Source organism: Papaver somniferum, unplaced genomic scaffold, assembly GCF_003573695.1.
Source record: "Papaver somniferum cultivar HN1 unplaced genomic scaffold, ASM357369v1 unplaced-scaffold_137, whole genome shotgun sequence".
In the NCBI taxonomy this organism is placed as follows: domain Eukaryota; kingdom Viridiplantae; phylum Streptophyta; class Magnoliopsida; order Ranunculales; family Papaveraceae; genus Papaver; species Papaver somniferum.
In genome coordinates this window covers 11,750,509-11,775,246 of record NW_020622934.1, presented here as the reverse complement: position 1 = coordinate 11,775,246, position 24,738 = coordinate 11,750,509, and the positions used below count along the sequence as shown (strand labels likewise).

Genomic DNA, 24,738 nt, shown 5'->3' with positions numbered 1-24,738 from the left:
CATATAAGATGTTCAAGGTAATTTTTACATGGTAATCTTTTGACTTAATATTTAGTTTCCAACAAATAAACTGTTTCCAACTAAACTCGTCAAGAATACGATGAACATAGCTAAAACTAAAAGCTACAACACATATTTTGAGAAATAGATAAGTGAGAAAAACTCATCTCGAAATATGAAATGTATATAATGTAAAAGTCTATATATCTATACGACTTAGTCTCATTAGAAGATAGAATAGAATAGAGTTCTGAGTGATAGATAAGCTTTAGTCTCCACATACCTTTTGTTGATGAAGTTCCTCTAAGCTCCTCAGTAGATCTTCTTCTTCAATTGGAGAACGGCGTGAATTCTAAAACTCAACTACAAATTCTATCATAATATGAGACATAACTATAAGTAGACTAGAAATCAAGTATATAGTTTTGATCAACTAAACTTGACAAGCAAGCTTGAGATAACAACGCTTGAGATTTCGACCGAGCAATGCTCTAACATAAAATATATCATGTTATCAGTTACCGACAATATGCTTCCCTTGATTACCAATGGATTAATATCAGAATCTAAGTTGGAACTTACCAGAAGCTTAAAAAAATCTACTGAGATTATTGACTTTCAAACCTCTAAAATTAGAGATCTTGAGGAAAAGTTTTCTCGGTATCTTGATGAGCTTGATAAGTCCCTTGATAGGGAACGTGAACTTTCTGGTTATATTGAAACCTTTTCTAACGATATGAAAAAAATTTGCTCATGAAATAACTATTCTGGATGAAAAGATTAGTAAGCTTGAAGATACTGTTAGAGAAAGTTCGATAAGAGAAAAACATATACTCAAGTCTCACTCATTAGAATTGTACTGCCTTCATGTTGAAAAAGAGAAACTTGTTATGGATCTCCTATTAGCTCAGAAACAGTGTATCTCCTTGAAAGAAGAAAACTTTGTCTTAAAAATTAATTTTTCCTCCTTGACTGATGTTACTGTCCCTGTGACATTACCTAACATTGAGAAAGTTACTTCCGAAAATATGTCCGGTAAGAAAGGTTTATGTAGTATGCTAGCATCTAATGAAGCTACTAGTAGGGACAACGCAACGAAGGTTTCTATTCCACAAATCTGTTCACACTGTGAAAAGAAGAATCATATTGCTATGAATTGTTATTCTAGAAAGAAACAAATTTCTGTTCTTCAAAAATTGCTTAACTTTGCAATTAGAAAAGTAAAAAATCTGACTGCAATGGGTTCTATATCTGCATAAAACCAGGAAACCCATGGAAGGAATAATCAGGGTGATTCCTCAAGAAAGTTCCATAAGTACAATTACTTTCATAATAAAGTGTCTAATAACACTACAAATATCAGTTGTTCTACTCATAATAGAAGTAACCGTGGAAGATCTAAGTTCAGAAAATGGAATCCAAGTGATTATGACTTTCTGAAACGAATCTCAATGGGTCCTCTTCTTGCCTCTCGAGGAAACCATTCTTCAGAAAAACGTACGAGTAAAAAGGAATTTTTGAACTCCCTTGTTACAAAGTAAATTAGATCGATTCCTCACACAAAACATAATAGAAGAAATGAAATAAAACAAAGACAACATTACAAGAAAGCTAATCTTGATGTATCACCATCTGATACTAGTGATGAGACTATGTCTCATTTTATTGGTTAACCTCGACAGATAAGTCCTTGGAACTAACTTGAGAGTTACAAGGACTTTACATATATCAAAGATTTCTTTAATATCGAGATTACTCAAGTCAGACTCTTAATTGACTGTTTCTAGTTACATCTCTTCGGAAAAGGAGTCAAGTAATTGGCAGATTTTGTTCAATTAGTTTAATTTCTTTCACAACAATATCCATCTATGTGCTCTAATATGTGGTGTATATTTGATGCACTAAGTTTATAGAGCTGAGAATCTGTTGTTATGAGAAGAGGAAACTTGTCTTTGGTTGGCTATCAACCCAATATTTCGGACCATAATCGGTAAAATAGGGTTATGAATCGGTTCATGTATCCTAACTCGGAGGAGATAAAACCTTATTTCCTTATAAAATGAGGTAGATATTTTTTATGTTCATAAACCTTTGGTTGAAAGAATATTTAGTCGAGTTCTAGTTTTTCATCTCTGCGAAAGAATGAAAAGCTTAAAAAGACCTCATGAAACCATCGTTCTTAATGCAGATGACTCGAAGGAAGAAAGATCTTGCCATGAAAGAATGATAAAAAGGATTTATTTGAGAAAAGAACATAACTCCTGGATTGTTGATTCCTTTAGGTATCTAACTCATGCTCAAAATGACTCTAAGATCGAAATTGCTAACCTCCAATTGCAATTACATCAACTCATCGGTGGTCAGTTCAAGATGATCGCAAAGCAAAAAAGTCATGATTAGAGACCAGAAAAAGCTCATCTCAGAATATACGAAACTTGGACAGCATATGAATCGGAAGGTTTGCGTGCTATGTCAAGAACACAACAAATCAGCCATTCAACGGATGAAAGAATTTGTTGAGTCATTCTTTGATAGAGTTGCAGAAAGGTATAAAGAAATAGATGAAGTCTAAGATTTTGAAATACATGTTATTTTCTTTTATTTCTTTTATTTGTCTAGGAAACTTCTTGTGAGAATTTATTCTTATTTTGAGAAGGATAATTAGGGTTTGGTATAGTAAAAATTGTGATTACACAAGCTATTTCCAACAATTTTCATCTTGCATGTTTTTAGATTTATTTATTTAAATTCAAAAGTTGTTGGAACTTGCAGTATGTAATTATTATTGGTTAACTATTGCAAAAATCTTATGAAATATTTGTGCCTTTGCGTTTCCGTGAACCGAGGTAATATTTCATATATGCTCAGAAGTTAAATCTATTATATTTTTATAAACGGAAAATATAACAAACTCTTTGAGAATTTTCTCGCAGTATTGATCTAATCGTGATCACACTTTTGTGTTTTCTTGACACACTCCATAAGAATTTTCTTATGTTGAGTCATATCGATCAAAATTATTTTTTTGTCCGTAACTGGCGTAAAGATTATTTTAATTCGATTTTCGGATTTATTATTTTAATTCGATTTTCGGATACAAATCCATGTGATTTGTTAATATCCAAAAAAATCCTTCTTTTCATAAAGCAAGGCCACTCATGTTGTTCTCTTGGGAATGACATCAAATAGGGTAGAGTTCTTAAATGAACTTGTGCTTAATTGCTATATCTTTGTGGGGAGTGAGGATGTGGAATTTGAAAAGGGGATACTTGTATCTTAAATCTCCTAGATGAGCGCTAAGTAATTCTTACTATGTGATATCATTTAAAAAAGTTGATATGAGGAGTTGCATTTTCACTATGGTATAATGTGGAACCTCAAACTTCCTTAAAACTTGAAAAATCTTTTGATTGTATTCATTACGATCCCACGATTTTCATACGTTTGTTAATTTTATTGACAAAAAGGGGGAGAATTATTTAGTAATTTCGTACTACATACATATGGTTTACAGATCATTATGTAAGGGGGAGTGAATCAATAATCTATAGGTTTCACCTATTATGCAAAAGATGTAAGTATTGATTAAGGGGGGAAAATATATCACCGTAGTATTACTTTAGAGTTGGGATACAACTGAACTTTGGAGAAAAGAATAATACTATGTTTCTGTATAACGACGATTGAGAATCTTTATTTTCAAAAGTTATTATCACCATGGATACGGTTCTTCAACAACAACTATGCTGAGTTGAACGCGTTCAGAATCATTGCAGCTTGAAATTACGAAGAGTTCAAGGAGTTGAAAAAGCCAAGAAAATCAAGACATGATGAATTCGAGAAGTTTTCTAAGCTTTGTTTTTATCCATATGGATTGATAGTTTTGCCTCTAAAATTGACAAAGGGGGAGATTGTTAGGGCATTGCTCGGTCAAACTCACAAGTGTTGCTATCTCAAGCTTGTTGTTGTCAAAACTATATCTTGATTTCTAGTCTACGATTAGTTAAGCATCAGACTAGGATAAAAATGTAGTTGAGAAACAGAGGATCACGACAGTCATCATTGCGTTCTATCGTTTGAGGGCGAAGATCAACAAAAGATTTTGGAGAACTTCATCAACAAAAGGTAAGTGAAGACTGAACCACCTATTTCTCAAGTTATATTCACTTTTCTATCACTGAGACGATGTCGCATAACTAATTAGACTATTATGCATAGACAATAATTTTGAGTCAAGTTTATCATGATAATTAGTTCTGGAGATATAATGACTAATCTTAATGAACATTTGTTCATACTTGATGAATTTTCGTTAAGGACAAAAAAAAAATCGTAATCAAAATCATGATTCAAGTTTTATTGTTCGAAAATAGCCTAGAACAATGATACGTGTCATTAATGTTATTCAGGAATGTTTTGAATCGATTTGGAGAGAAACATATAACAACTATAGATTCAGATACAAGACAGTGTTATCAGTCTTACAAACTGCCAAAATTGTTATTGGTTTGAACATGTATTACATGTATTCGTACACGATGTGGAGTAGCTATATATCGACTTACAGATTTGTGGTACGCATATTTTAATATATATCATGTGAAAATCTGTTCAACTCGTGAACCAGATCGGTATGCATACTCACATGTAAACCATTTAGTAACTATGGTTATGGAACCTGGTTAGTTTACAAACCAATACACAAACCAAAATAGTTATGTGTTCCTCAACTCAGCATAAGTACCCAAACCGGTACGCCAACCAAAATAATTATGTGGACTCTAGAACTGGTCGTAGTCTTAAGGTTTCCAAACCAGGACACATACTTTAAAAGTTCTGTTGACTCCGAAACTTGGTTTGGTTAAATGTTTACAAACCGGTACACGTACTCCGACTTCCCTGAGTCACGAACGTCCATGTATTTGTACTTTGTGCACTTACTAACCATTTCGATTATCTTCAAGTGAGATTAAATTATTTCCACGAGATAATTAGTATTTGATTAATTTTCTAAAAAAACTAGACTTATTTGATCACATGATTGTGACTCAAGATTAATGTCGGCTAGCCACCTTGAACATGGTCTTTGTACATGTTTCGGTTACGGTTTCACCTAACCAAAGTGTATATCTTTCCTATGTAAATAAGATTCAAAGATTCATCTAACGGTGGATATTAGTTGCTTGGTTCCAAAGCTATCTTAGCTTAAACCTAAAGAAACCTATGCTTTGGATGTCTATAAATGGGAACTTCAAGAAAATGGGATCTTTGAATCCCGAAATTACTTTTTAGTGTGTCCTAGTTGTATCTAGAGTCGTCCTCTTCCTAACCCTTTTAGGGTTTAGCAACTACAAAGTCTTCATAGGGATTCGTGAAACCACGTCCAATTATCTTTCCTTGATAACTCGATCATCTTGATCTTGATCGTTTATTGTACTTGCTCCATCGATAAAGATAGATAGAAATCATCAAAGTTTTATTTGTCTCAAACTTTGTTGATTCCATAGGTTTTATACTTGTGAGGTGAATAATAATCTAGGCTGCACTCCGGGTTGCATAAGTCCGGATTTTGATGTAAGATAGACTTTGTCTATTGATATAGATTTCCATCACCTTTGATCAAACTATTTGATTGTATAAGGAAATCATATATAAGATTAATCTTTGGGAAGCAGATTGGTTCAAAGTCTTCAATTGAGTTGAAGCAACTCTTAATTGGTGTGACATCATCTAAGGGAATCAATTGCGCGGAGTCCTACTGGGATTCAAGATGCGTAAGGAGCGACTGTACCTTAATCGGTGGGATACCTTTTAGGGCTCAACTACATTACAATACGAAGTTAATTGGTAGTAGGCTAGTGTCTGTAGTGGCTTAATACAGTTTGGTGTTCATTTTGGATTAGGTCCCGAGGTTTTTCTGCATTTGCGGTTTCCTCGCTAAAAAAACTTCTGGCATCTGTGTTTTTTGTTTTTCTGAATTATATTGTTTATCCATATAATTGAAATATCATAGGTTGTACGTTGATCAATAATAGTAGATACATCCGACCTAGTTTGTTGGATACGACTTGATTGATTCTTAGACAATTGGTCTTTGGTACCGTCCAAGTAATCTCTTTGTGATTAGGTTCACAGAATTGTTTCTGTAAACGTTCTAATCGCAAGAGAGAAAGATATAACTATGGATACTATTCCTTTATTGAGTTTAACTCTCGGAGTTGTATTGAGTTTGTCCATACAGATTTCCAAAGTAAAAAGGTAGTGGTGTATTTTGGTACCCTCGCATTTTCATAGACCAAGGTTGATTGGACAACAAGGAAATTCCAAAACGAAAATATTCTCAAGATATTCATAAATTACCTAATTTCGGTTTTCCTATTTCCAATTAAATTCCAAAAAATATTTCTGAAATCTCACTTAGATTTTTTTTATTATTAGTTTAGCACATTGCCTAATAAACCATTTCCAACGGCTTTAATTGGTGGTAATTAAAATATAATATTTAAAAATCATAATTAAATACTTTTCAATATTTCGGTTTGGGATCATCTTGAGCATCAACTAATATATTTGAACAATAAATGATAAGAGTTACATATATGTTCAAATAATATCAATATTTAGAAGTTTTCCATCTTATCAAACCCTAATTTCTAATTCACACACAACGTGAAGAAATGTATGAACTTTGGAAACTCGGTTTTTCTCTTTGGACCGGTTATACCATGACTCACAATATAAGTTGTGATCGGTTATACCATGCTCCCCAAGATAGGTTGTGACCGATCACAGCATGCTTCCTAATGTAGCTTGATATCAGTTACACCTTACTTACCAAAGTAGGTTGTGATCAGTCACACCTTGCTTCCCAATGTAGCTTGTGACAGATTACACCTTACTTCCCAATGTAACTCGTGACTGATTACACCTTTCTTTCCAAGTTAGCCTGTGACCACTTACAACTTGCTACACACTATAGGCCATGACCGGTTATACCTTGATTCTCAACATAAGTCAAGATAGTTTCTACCTTGTCATCTCGTATTGGTCATCCAAATAATATTCAATAAAGAACCGTACCAACACACTCATAATTTGCCTTTCGATTATGAAACAAGTTCATACGTCTAATTGCTTAAACCAATGTAACAATACATAGTTTTCCAGGGAGAAAATTTAGCTCTCACAGTGCCAGATCAAAGTATGATATAATAACACCCGTTCCAACCATTTGGAAGTTTTTGACGTCACCAAACAATACATTAACCATAGTTTAAACCCCCCCCTAAACTACACTCACCTCTTTCGATTATAAGCTCACAAAAATGTCAAAACTCTATCATTTTGTGTTTCTTTTCTTTCACTGTCAATTCCTTTTCTTCCATGGATTTAAAGATAATTCTTGTAATTTATGTCCAAGACCAACACACTTTTGATACATCAATTCAAAATCACTACAGTGTCGCTTCATGGATTTTATGGACCATTCACAGTACTTTTGTTATGCCAAGGAAGTTAAAATAAAAAACCATCACTACACACAAATTCCTATTCATATTCAAATAAAACGGAAAACAAAATATGATGTTGGAATAACAGCAGAATCCATTTCTCGCAAACACTTTTCTTCTCAATCCAAACCCAACAATCCCGTGAAATGAAAAAAAAAAAGTTCAGGTTACCTAAAATCGCAACAACAAAAATATCCAAGTTCATGTATCAAGTATGAGTATCAATCAATGTCTGTAATTAACAATCATACATATTGGACTTTTGATCTGGTTAAATGATTAAAACTCCATGTTTTCTATTTTTCACTATTATGATATGGATGGTGATTTTCTGCTTTTCTTCTTTTTTTGAATATTTTTTGACAATGAAATTGATAAGAGAAAATCTTCGATTATGAGTTTTTGAGAAACCCATCTTCCATACCATATTATATGTGAGTGTTTATCCATGATGATCCTTATACAGTATTTTTCCGAGGAAGATAGTGTTACTTGGAGGGGGTAATCGGTGAGACTTGGAGGAGATAATCGGTGAGGTGAGTAAAGTTAGGTGGTTAAACTATGGTTTATGATGACATCATGAAATTCCAAATGGTTGGCGTGGTTGCTGCTAGATCAAAATTGATCTAGCAGTGCGAGAGCTAATCTTTTTTTTTCCGTTTTCTAGGTTGAAATGGCACATATATCCTACACATAATCAAGTAACTAAAGTCATAGATTATGTTGATTTCGTATTTACGAAGTTCAAAAGATAAGCGTAATACTTCGTAATATAATGTAATTCCTATACACTTTGATCATAATGGTATGACCAAGTCTAATCACAAGAGTATTATATATACAACTTCGCACGTTATGTTTTCAATATAATACGGCTTTAAAGATACGTTAGGAATGGAAACAATTCAAGTCAGTGTTACTAACCTCAAGAGGAAGAATGATGTCTTCGTTGCAGTTGTTACCTCTTCACATTCTACGGGTCTTCAGAGTAATACTTGCACGTCTCAACATTCCTAGACTTTCTAGTCTAACCTAAACGAAGTTGACTGTAGTAAATAATCAAGCGACTCTAGATGAGTTTTGATACTAAAATATGACAACCAAACTTGACATACCAACGCTTGATGGGTTCAACCGAGCTATGCTCTAACATAGGTGATGACGTCAAATATGGTCAGGCGGCACTCCAATCTGTAGGTTTAAAACTCATTCGACTACTACGACAATTACACATCAAATTGTTACCACAACTTTATCAACAACTTGTACATATTCCATCCCAGCTACAATTTCATGTGAATTGTTACGCTCAAAAAAAATTAGGCTTCTCTAGTGGAAATTCATTGAAGAAGAGATAAAGTCCTTGTTATTTGCCTTATACTACTCTCAAAGTAGAGTTCTCCACCACATCTCCAACAAGCAGCTGACAGTATAACCAAGAAAAAACCAGGCATATTGCATAAACATGCAGCCTTATATCACCAGTAGGCTAGAAAACTGCCAATCACTTTGTCCAACATGTATGTAAGGCTTATAAGCTAAGGATGGAAGAACCGATAAAAGACTCCCTAATCACATAACTGGTATCCCCTTTTTACGGCCTTCAAACTATTTCCTAAGAGATAAGAGTCTCTCGGTATCCCAAAAATGCGTAAGTTCGGTTTAAATGAATAAACACACTCATACTCCAACTTTTTTTCAACTTTTTTTTGCTCTTCCCTCTCTTCTCCCAACGGCTTTATTCCTTCATCCTTCTTCCAACAAAATTTTCTTCCTCTTCTTCTTCTATTCCTTTTGATTCAATGTTAGTTGAGTAATACCCCCATCTGATTTCGATCCCAAGCCAGATGGGGTTCTAAGAAAGGGGTAAATAGTATATGAATCTTCCAAGCCTCAATTTTTGATCAATTTCTTTAGATAGGGAATCCGGGACCTGTTGACTGCATCTTCCTCATTTGATTTCTCGAATAGCATTATCTGATAACATCTCTTAAACCCATTTATTCTATCATGCATCTCAATCATTATTTATTGTGCATTCCATTTAGAAAGCATCTCTTTGTTATCTCTTAATAATGAAAGATTTATATTTCTCATCAGATTTCTCGACGCTCTTAACTGATAAGATATCTTAAATCTACTCATTCTATCATGCATTTCAATCATAATCATTGTGCATTCCATTTAGAGAGTATCGTTTTGTTATCTCTAATTTAAGTTGGTTCCTTAGAATATCTTTCAATTGTTAGCTTGTAAGCTTGACCATAGTTTATAGTATTTATAGTTGTACTACCTTATTGTCTTAATCCTTGGTTTTAGATGATATTCCCACAGATATGTCATATATTATCATTAGATTACTACTGCGATTTCTTCCCTTTGTTCGTTTGTAATTTCAGTCTAGGGATGGTATTAGCTCCAATGGTGAAGATCTAAATTCATTAAAGTTTGAAAAGCAGTAACATCAAGGAGGACGGTAAACAAACTAAGGAAACAACAAAAAACTAGAAAAGCAAACAAAAACCCATAGGAACTGTTAGACTAAACCCATTAGAGGTGCAACAATAAAAGTGACTGACTCTCCTTTTTTGAGACTGCTTATTTACCACTCCTTCTTCACTCCTCTTCATCGGAATCTTCAACCATTATTATTCCTCCCCCTTGAACTTGTTGATAGATAGCTGACTTCTCGTGTGCATAGGCATAATCCATTCCCGGAGGGTAATCTGATAAGAAATAGTTGGCATTCACCGGAATTCCGTTAGCCAATCTTTCTTGAATCTGCTTGATAGTTTCTTTCCCCAACCTTTCTTTCTCATATTTTCTTAATTTGAACAAAGCTAAACGTTGGGCTTGTGCAGGATACATAAAAGTCTCTCGTTGGCAGGTCAAGCATCGATAATACTGCATCCGATGAAGCTGTCCTTCTTGACAGCGCACAACCTTAGTTAATGAAACCTGAACCCTTCTGGAATCCTAAAGTGATTGCAAGCCATTCTTTCCCAATATTTTCTGATGATTTTTTTAATTTTCTATTAGATGAAATGATTCTGGTATGAGGTCTTTATAGCTTCATTATCTTCTCGATTCTTCCTAAGCATTAATTCCCCTCTTTTCCTTCACGTTTCCTTTGTGTTATCAGACGTCTCATCTTCTTGTGTTCTTCGTCTTCCCTGCAGATTTTGATTAGTGGCTATCTGGCATTTATAAGATACATTTTAATTTTAACCATATTAATGGCTATTATGATACCCAGCAACTAGACTAATAGCTTTTTATTTATTTTTCTAACCCTAGTTTGCGTTTGAATCTAGTCAAAATGCTGTACATTTAATTTCTACTATGGTTTCTTGTTTATGCGGCTCCATGTCTCTGTTTGAGGAGACATTCTCTTGTCAAATCTCATACATTTATTGTGTCTGACACTTCTTTCTGATTGATCATTATTTGCTTTTGTTGTCGATTTTTGATTGGTCGAGGTTTACTCAAATTTGAATTTGATTTTTCACCTACCACAACCTTCCTTCTAGATTCTGCTCCCACTTCTTTCGATTTGGTTACAAGATTAACCAATGTGTTATCCTACAAAACAGACCTCTGGAGGACATTTATGATATCTCAATGCCATCTCCAGGTCCAATGGATGATATCTTTTATCTATATAATACTCCTATTCAGATCTGGAATCCTAAGGATAACAGTGATGCTCATGGCAAGATGGAACCAGTCGAACGCTACTTAGTTATACTAGGAAATAGGGAAACTTTGTATGAGATTTATAGACAAGAACACCCAGTGGTTGAGCAGCCTAGTATCATTCCTCATGTTGCTGAACGTCCTTATTAGGTGTTGGGACCGATGTATTACGATGCAGATATGACGTTAGCTTATAACTTCATTCTAGGAAAAAGAACGTTCCCTTTCAATCTGCCTGAATATTATATCCCTCTGCATGTTTCGTGTGATGATTCGTTCCGATCGGCCTACTCGGAGACTCACCGAGTATCAACTCCATGGAACCGATTGAAGATAACCCGGAACCAAGTAGAGAGCAAGTCCATATTCTAGTTTCTTTGAGTCATCTTAACCTAGCTCAAGAACCCAACTTGTTTAACCTAAGATTGTCTTTCTCTTCTTCTCCTTTCGAAGATGTGCAGGAGAATTTTTTCTCTCCAATTTCTTCTGAATCAATTTCTTCGTTCTTTCATGCATCTCATGATAGTATTAATCATCGTAGTCTGCATCCACTGCATGTTTCATCTGCATCACCCAAAACTCAGCCTAAATCTGCTTTTAAACTATCGGTCCAGGATTTTCCCTCTTCTTATTCATCCAAAGGTCTCTGTATCTTGGCTTCAGATATGGATGATCTGCTTTAGATTGATCAATACGGCTCTAATCTAAAGGAGCAATCTCAGGCAGCAGATAGCTATTTACCAGTCCCTTTCAATTTGGAATCCCCATTTGAGCAAAAGGTCGAAATTCAGGTAACCCTAAACTCTATCATTACTCTTGTGAATCTAATTATTGCTTAATTTAGATTAAATTGATCTGCTTGAATTGATTTGTTTGCATATTTCCTTGACTCCAGACTAAACTAGGATTCTATCTAACCTAATTTGCCTGATCAGACTAACCTGTGTCTTAGTAGAAACTATGAAAATTATTGCTTGGAATGTTCAGGGTTGTGGTAACCCTTTAACTCAAAACCATCTGAACCAATTGACTATCTCAGAAAAGACTAGTTAAAGACCTTCTCAAATTTTTTCCAAATACACATATTGTAGACCCTATAGGACTAGCAGGAGGCCTTGCAATAGCATGAGTTGATGGATTCTCCTTTGAAATTGTTCACTGGAGAATTAATATGATCAATATCCTTGTATAAACTAATTCTGAATCTCAGAAATGGTTGCTAACTTGTTTTTATGGAAGTCCTTATCCTGCTAATAAAAATATAGCTTGGGACTTCCTCACTGAAATATCCTAGCAAGTAGATAAACAATCAATGCCTTGGATTCTCTTAGGATATCTCAATATGATTTTCTGTCAGGAAGACAAAATAGGGGGGTTACCCTTTAAAAAATAAGATTGTGAATACTATCAAAATATACTTAGCAATGCAGGTCTTCTAGATTTAGGTTTTAAAGGATATGAATATACTTGGAATAATCATAGAGAGGATACTGCTAATATACAAGAGAGATTAGATAGAGCAGAAGCTAATGTAGAATGGAGCACCCAATTACCTAATGCTGAGCTCACACACTTAGTGGGTGCTGTCTCAGATCATTGCCCTATTGCCTTGAACTTAGATACTACTTTCATCAAATTAGAATATACTTTCAAATTCTATGACACTTGGTAAAAGGAAAGCTCCTATGTGCAGACCATTAAAGAATCCTGGAATCATGTTATTAGAGATAATCCTACCAACTCCCTCATTTTGAATCTTGAAAACCTTCAAACTAATCTAAATTTTTGGAAGAAGAATATCTTCGGTCTTCCCTCTAAACAAATAAAAAATACCTTAAGCCAAATAGATATCTTAAATAAATCCAGTCATGTATACAAAAAAGAAGATAAGATTAAGGAAAAACTGTACCAATTAGAAAAACTCTATGATGTCCAAGAAGCAATAGAAAAACAACAATCTATGGAAAATTTAGTGCATTTAGGTGAAAAAAATACTAAATTTTTCATACTAAAACTTTGAAAAGAAGAAAATGAAACAATATAAAATGTCTTAGACAGAGTAATAATGAATTAACTTTCAGAAAACATGAAATTCAAAAAACCGTTTCAGACTATTTCTTGAATCTTTTCTCTGCTCCTTCTCTTAATCCTCTCTTATTCAAAAATACCTCCCCTTGTCTCTCTCTGGAAGAAAATGTTGTCCTTAGCTCTATCCATACTGCTAGGAAATTTGGTTAGTTACTAAAAAACTAAAAACAAATAAATCGCCGGGACCGGATGGTTTCCCATCTAGTTTTTTCAAACTCAACCGGGAAACAACAGGAGAACAAGTGATCTCTGCCATCCAGCATTTCTTTGAATCAGGAGAGCTTCATCCTGAATTCAACAAAATATTTATTTTCCTTATTCCTAAAAGTAGGCACCCCAAAGACCCTAGTGAATTTAGACCCATAGGCCTTTGCAATACTATTTATAAAATAATATCTAAAATCCTAGCTAATAGGATGAAACCTCTTCTAAACACTATAATATTCCCTTTCCAGGAAGCCTTTCTTTCTAAAAGGCAAATCTCTGACAATGTTGTTATTGCTCAAGAGCTAATTCATTCCTTCAAGAAGAAGAAGGTGAAACATGCTGGAATGGGAATCAAAATTGATATGTCTAAGGCTTTTGACACAGTAGACTGGGATTTTCTGATCACTGCAATGAAGGCATTTGGTTTTGACAACAAGTTTTGTAACCTTATCCTTCAATGCATATCTACCCCATCCATTGCAGTCTCACTCAATGGATACCCTGGTAGTTATTTCAAACTTTCTAGGGGCCTTAGACAAGGGGACCCCCTTTCCCCTTACCTATTCATAATTTGTATGGAGATCTTTTCCAGATTACTTCTCTCTAGTGAAACAGAGAAGTTAATAAATGGAATTAAAATATCTCCTAAGAATAGCCCTATTTCACACTTTTTCTTTGCTGATGATTGTCTTATCTTTATTAGAGATGATCTTAAAGAATGTCATAACATTCTAGCTTTGATTGACTCCTTTAGTAAAGCCTCAGGAAAGTTAACAAATTTTGAAAAATGAGGGGTTTTCTTTAGCAAAAAAGTTCAACCCAAGCATCAAAGAATGGTTAGTAAGTTATTGAAAAAAAAATAGATCTTAAAGACTCTTACTTAGGAACTCCTCTTTTTATAAATAAAGCAAAGATAAAACTCTTTGAAGGAATTATTGAAAAAATGGAACACAAAGTTCAAGGTTGGATAGGTAAATTACTAGCTCAGGCTAGTAAAATGGTTCTTAATAAAGCAACTCTGGCTAGCATGGCTAGCTATCAAATGAGTTCCTTCATTTTACCAAAAAAAAAGCAAAAAAAATAGATGCTCAGCAAAGAGACTTCTGGTGGGGTAAGGAAACTAACTATAAAGGATACTACCCAAAATCTTATTATTTACTTTGTAAACCTATAAGAAAGGGGGGTTTAGGATTTAGAAATGCACATAAGTTCAACCTTGCAATGATAAAAAAATTAGCTTGGAGACTACTAACTGAGCCAGAAACCCTTTGGGTGACACAACTTAAGCCTAAATATTTCAGAAAATCTCCAACCTTCAAAGCAAAAAACTCCATCTACAAGTTCATGGATTTTGGAAGTGCATTAGTAAAGGTATTCATCTAGTTGAGCAAAACAGTATTTGGGAAATAGGAAATGGAAATAGTACCAATATATGGGAGGATAGATGGATACCCAACTTGGAAGTCAATATTAGTACCTTTAGAACTATTACTAACTCTCACTTAACACTTGTGAAGGATATCATTGACCCAATCACTAAGAAGTGGAACTCTCCTCTAATCTGTGAATTATTTCCAGAACATATTGCTAGGAACGTCAGCAACATTAGAATAGCCATAAACAAACCAGACACTCTCAGATGGCTTCTTACCAACTCAGGAAATTTTACTGTTAAGTCTATGTATAACAAGCTCAATGAAAAAACAGTGAACCACTACAATTTAGGTCAGCCTGACTCTTTCTGGAAAAATTTATGGAGCCTTAATGTGTCTCAAAGAATTAAAAATTTTGCTTGGAAGTTTTACAAGATGCTATCTACAAATCTGAAATTATCTAAACTTATGAAGGATATTAATCCTAACTGCTCCTTTGGTTGTCAAGAGCATGAATCTCTAGAACATCTGATGCTTTCTTGTCCCTTTGCCAAGACCGTTTGGGCTGCTGAGCCATACTCAGTTGAACTAAACTTTGACAATACTACTACCTTCTTAGATATTTGTAAGGAATGGCTAGGAAAAAAGGACTCAATTATACCCATAGAAATCATATTGACTAAAGCTTGGTTCATCTGGAAGGAACGTTGCAATAGAGCATTTGAAACAAAACAACAAACTAGTTCCCAATTAGCCTTAGAAATACAAAGATTTCTAGACTTTTGGTGTAAGGATAACCCTTCATTTAGAAAACTCTCAGCAAATAAAATTGTAACTCCAAAATGGTTACCTCCTAAGAGAACACAAAAGAAACTTAATATTGATGTTGCTTGGATTTCTAAAGATATGCCTGTAGGTTTCTCATTAATCCTAAGGAATGATGCAGGTAAGTTCGAACAAGGCAGAGCAGGTCCAGTCACAGCTTCTATCCCAGAAGAAGCGGAAGCTCTAGGACTGCTGCAAGGAGCTAAATGGGCGACAGAAAGAAGGTTAACAAACTTCAGTATAGAAGAAGATTGCAAAAATCTGTTTGATTATTTGAATGGGATACCTTCTCAAATCTCCTGGCATAATCAAGTTATTATGGATGAAGGAAAAAGAGATTTTTATTTTTGTCAAAACTTTTTCGGTTTTTTCGATATCCCCAGAACTGCTAATAATGTGGCAGATATTCTTGCAAAAGAGGCAAAATACTTCTCTAACTTTGTTGATTGGATTAGAAATCCACCTAAAAAGAACTTAGTGAAAAAACAAGTCATATTCTTCAAGGCTGCTAATGGGATGTACCAAGCCAAGACAAAAATTGTTTTATCCTATATAAAAATCTGTTTTGTCTTATTATAATTTTGGTACACCCCATTTAATTTGGTACACCTATTAACAACGTTGATATTCTTGAGCAACATAAAATAATAAAAGCTGTCTAAACAAAGACGTCCTCATACTGATGAAACTGATAAAATATCAGCACCCCAACTACAAAATATTCCTTTCCTCTTTGGGAGTTATTATCCAAAGCTTCCGATAGACAAGCATATTGCATCAAACAAAACATGCACAGACAAAAACATTACTGGATAAAGTTCTGATCCACTGAAATCAGTCAATCATTTGAGTGAACAAAAGAAATAATTCCTCTCAATTTATCCTCATTCAGTTCACTTATTCTTTCTGATGATGATGATGAGAACAAAAAATCTTAAATTACAATCTAATTGGGTTTCAATTTTCTCTCAGTAAAAAACACAGACACATCATGGGTGACAATCCTTCACCACTAGAACAACAGCAACAACTCCTGAAGAAGATTCAGGAACTTGAAGCAGGACATGCCCATCTCCAAGATGAAATTACCAAATTGACTCTCTCTGCAAGACCAGGTCACAGGAACAACAATCAGAGGTCTCACTCTGTATCACCACAAAGATCCAGATTTTCAAGAAGAGGTGGTGATGAAGAAAGGAATAGGGGGGACTCTGGTCAATGGAAAATGGGTTCTGCTTCATTTGGACATTCTCCTTTACAGAGAGTCAATAGTAGTAATAGTATCAGTAGAAGAAGACCTAGTGCTGAGTTTTCAAATCCTAATAAAGGAAGTGAAACTGCTGTTGTTAGTTTTAGTAATAAACAGTATCTTAATATCTTGCAGTCCATGGGTCAATCTGTTCATATCTTTGAGCCTAATGGTCGCGTAATTCACTGGTGAGCTCTTCGTAAAATATCAATTCCATTTCTTGTTAGTATGATTATTAATAGTAGTTAGTTAAGTAATGGCTGCACTGTCCATCTATGGACTATTCGTTTTTTTAGGAATCAAATGGCTGAGAGCCTCTATGGTTATTCTGCATCAGAAGCGCTTGGTCAGGATATTCGCACTCTTATTGTTGATTCCAGAGACTATGATGAAGCTAATCAAATAGTGGAGAGGAATTCCTTAGGGGAGAATTGGACTGGACAGTTCACTGTCAAGAATAAACAAGGGGAAAGGTTTCTTGTCCTTGCAACCAATACGCCATTCTATGATGATAATGGTAGTTTGGTTGGGATTATTAGTGTATCTGGAGATACTCCGCCCTTTCGAGAGGTTGTATTCCCATCTTCTGAAAGAAAAGTTCCAGAAGTGTCTACCAGGAGTAGTCCAACTAGTAATACTGGTGTTGACTCTCAGCAACCTCTGCAAGTTATGATTGCCTCAAAGATTTCGAATCTGGTAAGTTAAGATTTTTGAAATTTGATTATCTGCCTAAATGGAATTGAAATATTAAGAGAACTGAGGACTTTAACTGTCTTAATGATATTTTTTCCTGGTAAACATCTTGAATAATAGCACAATGAAACAGGCGTCCAGAATGACCAATAAAGTCCGATCGAAGATGAAGACGAGTGATAACACCTTAGAATATGAAACGCGTGATGCAAATTCAAATAGCCAACGTTTTGATCGTTGGGAGGATCCATGTTCCAGTGGAGCTAGCTCGCCTAGGGGAGACTTATCCTCAACTCCCTTTGGTGGTCATTCTCAGGGTTCTCTAAGATCCCAGGAACAGCCCACAGGACATTCTGGTGATGATGGTGATGGTGATGGGAAGATTGGGATCCACAGGAGAATAACCTCCAAGGCAGAGGCTTGGATTGGCAAGAAGGGGATATCCTGGCCATGGAGGGGAATTGAACAGGATGGCTCAGTAGCAAGGACTACACGTGATATTACGGTTTTGAATGATGATCAGCAGAAGAGTTCTGATACCATTGTAAAGCCGGAAATCCAGGTTGTAGGGAGTAATCAATTTGAAAATGAAGCCCCTGGTTCTTGGTCTTCTTCTCTGAATGCTACCAGCCTAAGCAGTGTAAGCACCAGTGGTAGTAACAGTAGCAGTGGTATTCATGAAGTTGATAGGGAAACATGTTCGTTGGATTATGATATTTTGTGGGAAGACTTAACGATTGGTGAACAAATAGGGCAAGGTATGCTATATTTTTCACCCTCGCTGATATTTCCTTGAACCTTACTAAAGCATGTAGCAGTTACGTATGGTGCTCTGATTGTGTTTCTTTCTCCAAAGCTTGAAAAGACTGCATAGTTCTTTCCTGTGAAGTTCCACTTTTTCTTACCCTCCTTTTCCCAATTTTTATCAACAACGAAACGTTTTCTGATGTTTAATTTTTGATTAATGGTCCCAGGTTCATGCGGAACTGTGTATCATGGTCTTTGGTGTGGTTCGGTATGTTTACTTTTCCTTCGAGAACTTCATTTGCACGGATCAGGAAACCATTATATATTAGCCTAATTTGTTGGCCTGAAGTGCCACATCTTGCTCATGTAAATGAATTGTTACCTGTAAAAGTATATCAGCAATTATGATACTGATGCTGGTATTTTATTTTTGTTTTTCATAGTGAGCATTAAATAAAATAGGTTCTCCCTGAAGAGAGTGCCAGCAATTTTTGTGGTGTTAACTAGCAATTTCGTGCAGGATGTTGCAGTAAAGGTTTTTTCAAAGATCGAGTACTCGGGTGATTTGCTGCGTGCCTTTAGACAAGAGGTAATATCTCAGCCAGGCTAATCTTTCTTTTCTAATATTCAAAGGTAAAATTAAATTGTACTGTATTCACTTCAGGCCCTAGGAACAAACAAAAAACCTGACATTTATTCTCTTGAAAAAGTTATGAAGTTTCTAGCAAATTGCAGCAGCAGCTAGGACAAACTATCCAAGGCATATTTGTTATCATTCATGTTTTGAGGAATATAGCGGGCTTAAGTTTTTGTATATTTGAGCGGCACTTCATTTTGTATCTTCTCTTTTGCACCTCATAGATGTGTGCATTGGCCTAATATGTATCTTTTACATAGGTATTACTTATGAAGAGGCTGCGACATCCAAATGTGCTACTTTTTATGGGGGCAGTAGCATCACCTCAGCATATGTGCATTGTCACCGAGTTCCTGCCACGGTACACTCTCCATTTTTCTTCTGAAAACTTCCAAATTTGATCAAGGGTACTTGGTTCACGTTGAATGTGCTTATGTGTATAGCATTATCTGCTATGCTAAAGATTTTTTGTTAATAAGGTGATTGACCTTCAATTTATTTTCCTTACCGAGCTTACAACCTATTTAATGCAGTGGAAGTTTATTTCAGTTCCTTCAAAGGAGCACCCAGAAATTAGATTGGAGGCGACGTGTTCTCATGGCCTTGGACATTGTGAGTACTCATCTTGGATGGAGTTTCTAGGATATAGTTGTTTCATTGGGCATTAGGATGTATTTCAATTCAAATCTTCTATTGATCTCTTCTCCGTTAAGTGAAAAATATATGATTAATGCCGTTGACTACACTGATCTGCTTTCTCTTTGGTAATAACTCGTCTCTCGAGTCTATGTTGTGGGCAATGGGTTTGAAAGAGTTTCTTGAACTACTTTACTAGTTAAAATAGTCTCCCCTATTGTTTGAATTTATTATTCACATTTCCTACATCATATATATTAAGCTATATTTCTTTGTACCTGTTTAATGGTACAAATATATGATACTTCTATTCGCTCTTTGGTCTTAGACTGATCTGGAACAGTAGATTCTCTTAAAGAATATTGATTTTTGTGAAACCCTTTTACAGGCACGGGGCATGAATTATCTTCATTGCTGCAACCCACCAATTGTCCACCGAGACTTGAAGTCGTCAAATCTATTGGTTGATAAAAACTGGAACGTTAAGGTTTGTTTTTGTTCTATTTCATAACATAATTTAAAAAATGCACCTAACGAAGCATCATATGTTTGTCATCTTTTAATTTCCATCAGGTCGGAGACTTTGGTCTCTCAAAACTCAAACATCAAACATTTCTCTCAACACTGACTGGAAAAGGAACGGTACATATCATATCCTTAAAGGCATGCTCTTTCCATTTTCTATTTACCAAGTTGCTCAACTCAATTGATTTTTTTTTATTTTTTTTATTTGCTTTAATCATCCAGCCGCAGTGGATGGCTCCAGAGGTTCTCCGGAACGAGCGCTCAGATGAGAAGTAAGTTCAACACTTATTTTTCTTTGAGTCTTTGGCAATGAGATTTGGATGTTCTGACTTGTCTCATTTTTGGAGCTCACCAGCTAAATTACTTCACTTTTATATATTTAAAACCTCTAGGTCTGACGTATATAGCTATGGAGTAGTATTGTGGGAAATTGCCACGCAAAAGATTCCTTGGGATAACTTCAACTCAATGCAGGTAATCTTTGTTTACTACTTTGTTCTAATCTTTTAGTGGGGTAATTATGGGGAATATTCATCTAATTTCCTCTCAGCACCTGTAACTAAATGCTAATGGGTCTGCCTTGTTGATGCTTTCCAACCTCTATCAAAAACTTGGCGCACTAATGTTATATGGAGGTTTTGCCTGATATCCATGTCTTAGTTAATTTTCTTAGCCTTACATAAAGTAGGCAGTTTACAAACGATTCCTAAAGTGAGCAGTGTATATCTTTTTAGATACGATTTGATAGTAATTATGCAGGTAATTGGAGCTGTAGGCTTCATGGACCAACGACCTGACATCCCAAAAGAAATGGATCCACCATGGGTATCCATAATTGAGAGCTGTTGGCACAGGTGCTAATCTTTCAGCTTGTTTGTTTGTTCAGTGACAATTTCTCACCTGACCCAAATAATAGAAACCAAACCAAACTTTATGGTTACCATGGCCCAAAATCCTAATCCTTTCATATTGTTTTTTTCTTCTTCTTCTGTTCTTTTCTGGAACTTGATGAATGCAGTGACCCAAAATGCCGACCCACATTCCAGGAACTCCTAGAGATGTTAAAAGATCTGCAGAGACAGTATTCCGTTAAAGCCCAAGCATCCCGCGTTGCACAAGGTCATAGTACTACACTGGCACCAGATATTTGAATTCCCAAGCATCCCGCGGAGCACAATGTCATAGTACTACACTGGCACCAGATATTTAAATTCCTATTTTATCTATATATGAGTTGTATCAGTCAGCACCAAAAAGTTCAGCTGTACCAATGATTCATCTTTGTCATTTAGGTTGTCCCTTGCAACCTCATAAGCTCTAATTGGAGCATTAAATATGAAAATCTCATCATACATGTATGCTTGTGCTAGCATCAAATATTTTTGTTCTAAAAAAACAAAAATAATAAATTATATGTCTCCACGCTACCTGGTGAAATCGCTTGAAAATGATCTCAATTTGTGTGTTCTCCTTGCACTCAAGTTCATTTTTCTCAGTACAACTAAATTTTAGATTAGACCTTTGAAACCAATGGATATTTTTTTTTTGTCGGTTATCCAAAACAGAAGTTTTGTTTTTTGTTTATTGTTGTTTTTTTTTGTTGTTTTTATCAAAAGAAAAAAATGTCTACTGAGTGATTTTACTGAATCTGTCTTTATGCCATTTTTCTGACGATGAAGAGAGAAAAAATAGTAGGACTAGAATCTATCGAACAGTCCTAGAATTAGAATATCCCATTGTCTCATATTTTTGGGAATTTATTAGTATTTTAACTTAGAACTGCGAAGGTTTAGGTCTGAGAGTAGGAATAATTTGCTAGATATTCTAAATGGAAAAAATCCTGATATTTTGTTCCTTTCTAACACCAAACAACAAAATAAAGCTATGCATAACATAATGAGGAGTTTGGATGTCTATAATTATTGGTTAGTTCCTCCTACGGGCACCTAGCTCATCTGGTCATCTCCGTTTCATAAAGATTCATGCGTTTTAGGAGGTCCCAGGTTCGAGATCCCAATGATGTAATGTTGCAGGGATTAACATGGAAGGCAGAGTTAGCTTGCTCCCATTGTGCCCTCCCTTGGCCAGGTTATTTATGAGGCTCGCAGGTACGCTAGCACGACAACCTGTTCAATTAATGTAATAATACGTTGTTGGAGCTTAGCTTGTTAGGCTTCCAACTAGTTAATGTAATACTCTATATAAAAATAAATTTCATTTATATAAAAATATTTCTGACTATGCCCATAACTACATAAATTTTGTTGTGCTCCCAAATAATAATAATGTTGAATGGATACTCACTTGTTTTTATGGGAGCCCTTACTCTCCGTTAAAACTAGAATCATGGAATATTACTAAACGTCTAGCTAGTAATATGAACAAACCTTGGGTAATCATAGGTGACCTAAATGTAGTTTTGCATGCTGAAGAGAAAAATAGTAGATTCTCTTTTAATGGCAGTGAAGATGATGTTTTCAATGATCTTATTAATTCCTGTGGACTCTTGGACCTAGATTTCCCAGGCTACACTTTTACTTGGAATAACCATAAAAAAGATAATTATATTATAAAACAGAAACTGGACATGGCATAATGTAATCCCCTAAAGATTACTAGTTTCCCCGATTCCAGTATCATACATTTTGGGCTTCTTGCTTCTGACCATGTCTCTATAGTTCTTAACACCCTTAACACTTGGAATGATGGGGCTACCCCATTCAGTACTTAGGTGATTGGATGAAACATGATGAATGTAAGCCTTTAATACATGCTTGGTGAGAAAATGAAATTAGGGGTTCCCATGCCCATGGATAAGAAACTCACTTGTGTAACACATATACTTAGAGACTGGAAGAAATACACTTTTGGAAACATACGAACAAACATAGAAAAAACGAAGGCTGAACTAAAGAAGGGATCAAAATTTTCACTGCTTGGTACACTACACAAGAAATTTTTTGGAAGGTTAAAACTAGAGATCAAAATATTCTGCTAGGCGATAGAAACACTAGATATTTTCACACTAGGGCAAAACAGAGGTTCAAAAGAAACATGATTGAAACTTTAAAAGACAAGAATGATGTATGGATAAACAGTAGACCTGAAATTGTTTCTTGTATCACTAACCATTTTCATGAAATAACAACTACTGTAAATCCTTGTTTGGACCAAAACATGGTTGATATGATTCCTGTTAGCATCTATTCAGTTGATAATCATATGCTTTGCACGATCCCCTCCTTAGCTGAAATAAAACAAACTTTTTTCTCAATGGAACCGGACAAAAGTCCGGGGCCGGATGGGTTCTCACAAATTTTCTTTCAACAAAATTGGAAAATTATGGGCCCTGATTTAACTGAAATGATCCATGCTTTTTTTGAAACATGCTTTATATCTAAAGAGATGAATGCCTCATTCATTTCTCTTATCCCTAAAACTTTAAACCCAATCACCCCAGCTGAGTTTAGACCTATAGCCTTAGAAAACACAACTTATAAAATCATCTCTAAACTTATGGCAAATAGAATGAAAGGCCTCTTTAGCAAAATCATATCCCCTTTTCAGTTTGCTTTCATTCCTAGAAGGCAAATTTCTGAAAATATCACTTTAGCCCATGAAATAATTCATAAAATCAGAAACAATAAAAGTAGAAAAGGCCTTATGGGCCTAAAAATAGACATGTCGGAAGCTTTCGACTGAGTGGAATGGAATTTCCCAATCCGTATCATGCAGAGAATGGGTTTTAATGAAAAATGGTGTAATCTTGTTTACCAATGTATCTCTACCACTACTCTAGCAATTCTCATTAATGGATTCCCAGCTGAATTTTTTAAACCCACTAGGGGATTGAGACAGGGAGATCCTATATCTCCATGCTTATTTTTGTCTTGGATGGAGCCCCTTTCAAGAACCCTAACTCATGTTCAAGACCTTGGCTCAATAAAAGGAATAAAAATCCCCAACAATGCCCTTTCTATTAGTCAGTTAATGTTTGCAGATGATTGTATTATATTTTGTGAAGCCGATAATCTCTCTTGAAACAGTCTTGTTAAATTTTTTAATGATTATGGGGAAACATCAGGTCAATTGATTAATCTAACCAAATCAGGGGTCTTTTTTAGCTCTAAAACTGATCCTACTCTTAGGAATAGTGTGAAGCAAATTCTAGGAGTAAATGAAATACCTATAAATGACAAATACCTAGGTTCATCGGCACTTCAAAAATAAAATATTTCGAACCCCTGGTAGAAAAATGAAAAATAGATTGATAGGATGGAAAGTGAGCTCCTAAACCCTGAAGGAATAGCTGTAATGATTAGAAATATTTCTTCATCAATTTGTGTTTACCAAATGAATTGTTTTAGAATAGCTGTTAAGATTTGTAATCATATAACTAAACTGCAAAGAAACTTTTGGTGAGGGAGAGATGAAAAAGGCTTGAATGAGAAAGATAAAAAAGATATTTGTCTTATGGCTTGGGATAACATGTGTAAATCTTTGGAGGAAGGAGGTTTAGGATTTCAAAACATGTAAGTTTTTAATATAGCT

General features: G+C 35.0%; 1 protein-coding gene across 3 annotated transcripts; it reads left to right on the top strand.

Annotated features, from left to right (window-relative positions):
• The first annotated feature begins 16,371 nt into the window (after positions 1 to 16,371).
• On the top strand, positions 16,372 to 21,644 carry LOC113334759 (raf homolog serine/threonine-protein kinase Raf-like). Of its 3 annotated transcripts, none has more exons than XM_026580964.1 (13): positions 16,373 to 17,137; positions 17,246 to 17,645; positions 17,776 to 18,400; positions 18,617 to 18,657; positions 18,910 to 18,978; positions 19,287 to 19,387; positions 19,560 to 19,638; positions 20,051 to 20,149; positions 20,236 to 20,304; positions 20,410 to 20,459; positions 20,580 to 20,661; positions 20,963 to 21,041; positions 21,206 to 21,644. In XM_026580964.1, exons 1-12 carry the CDS (start codon positions 16,692 to 16,694, stop codon positions 21,020 to 21,022), a joined length of 2,121 nt encoding a protein of 706 aa, XP_026436749.1. In that variant the 5' UTR covers positions 16,373 to 16,691; the 3' UTR covers positions 21,023 to 21,041; positions 21,206 to 21,644. The 3 variants fall into 3 exon arrangements, with proteins under 3 accessions (XP_026436747.1, XP_026436749.1, XP_026436748.1); XM_026580963.1 differs by having other exon boundaries at positions 16,374 to 17,137; positions 20,947 to 21,041; positions 21,206 to 21,640; XM_026580962.1 differs by having other exon boundaries at positions 16,372 to 17,137; positions 20,236 to 20,459; positions 20,947 to 21,041.
• Positions 21,645 to 24,738: the final 3,094 nt, after the last annotated feature.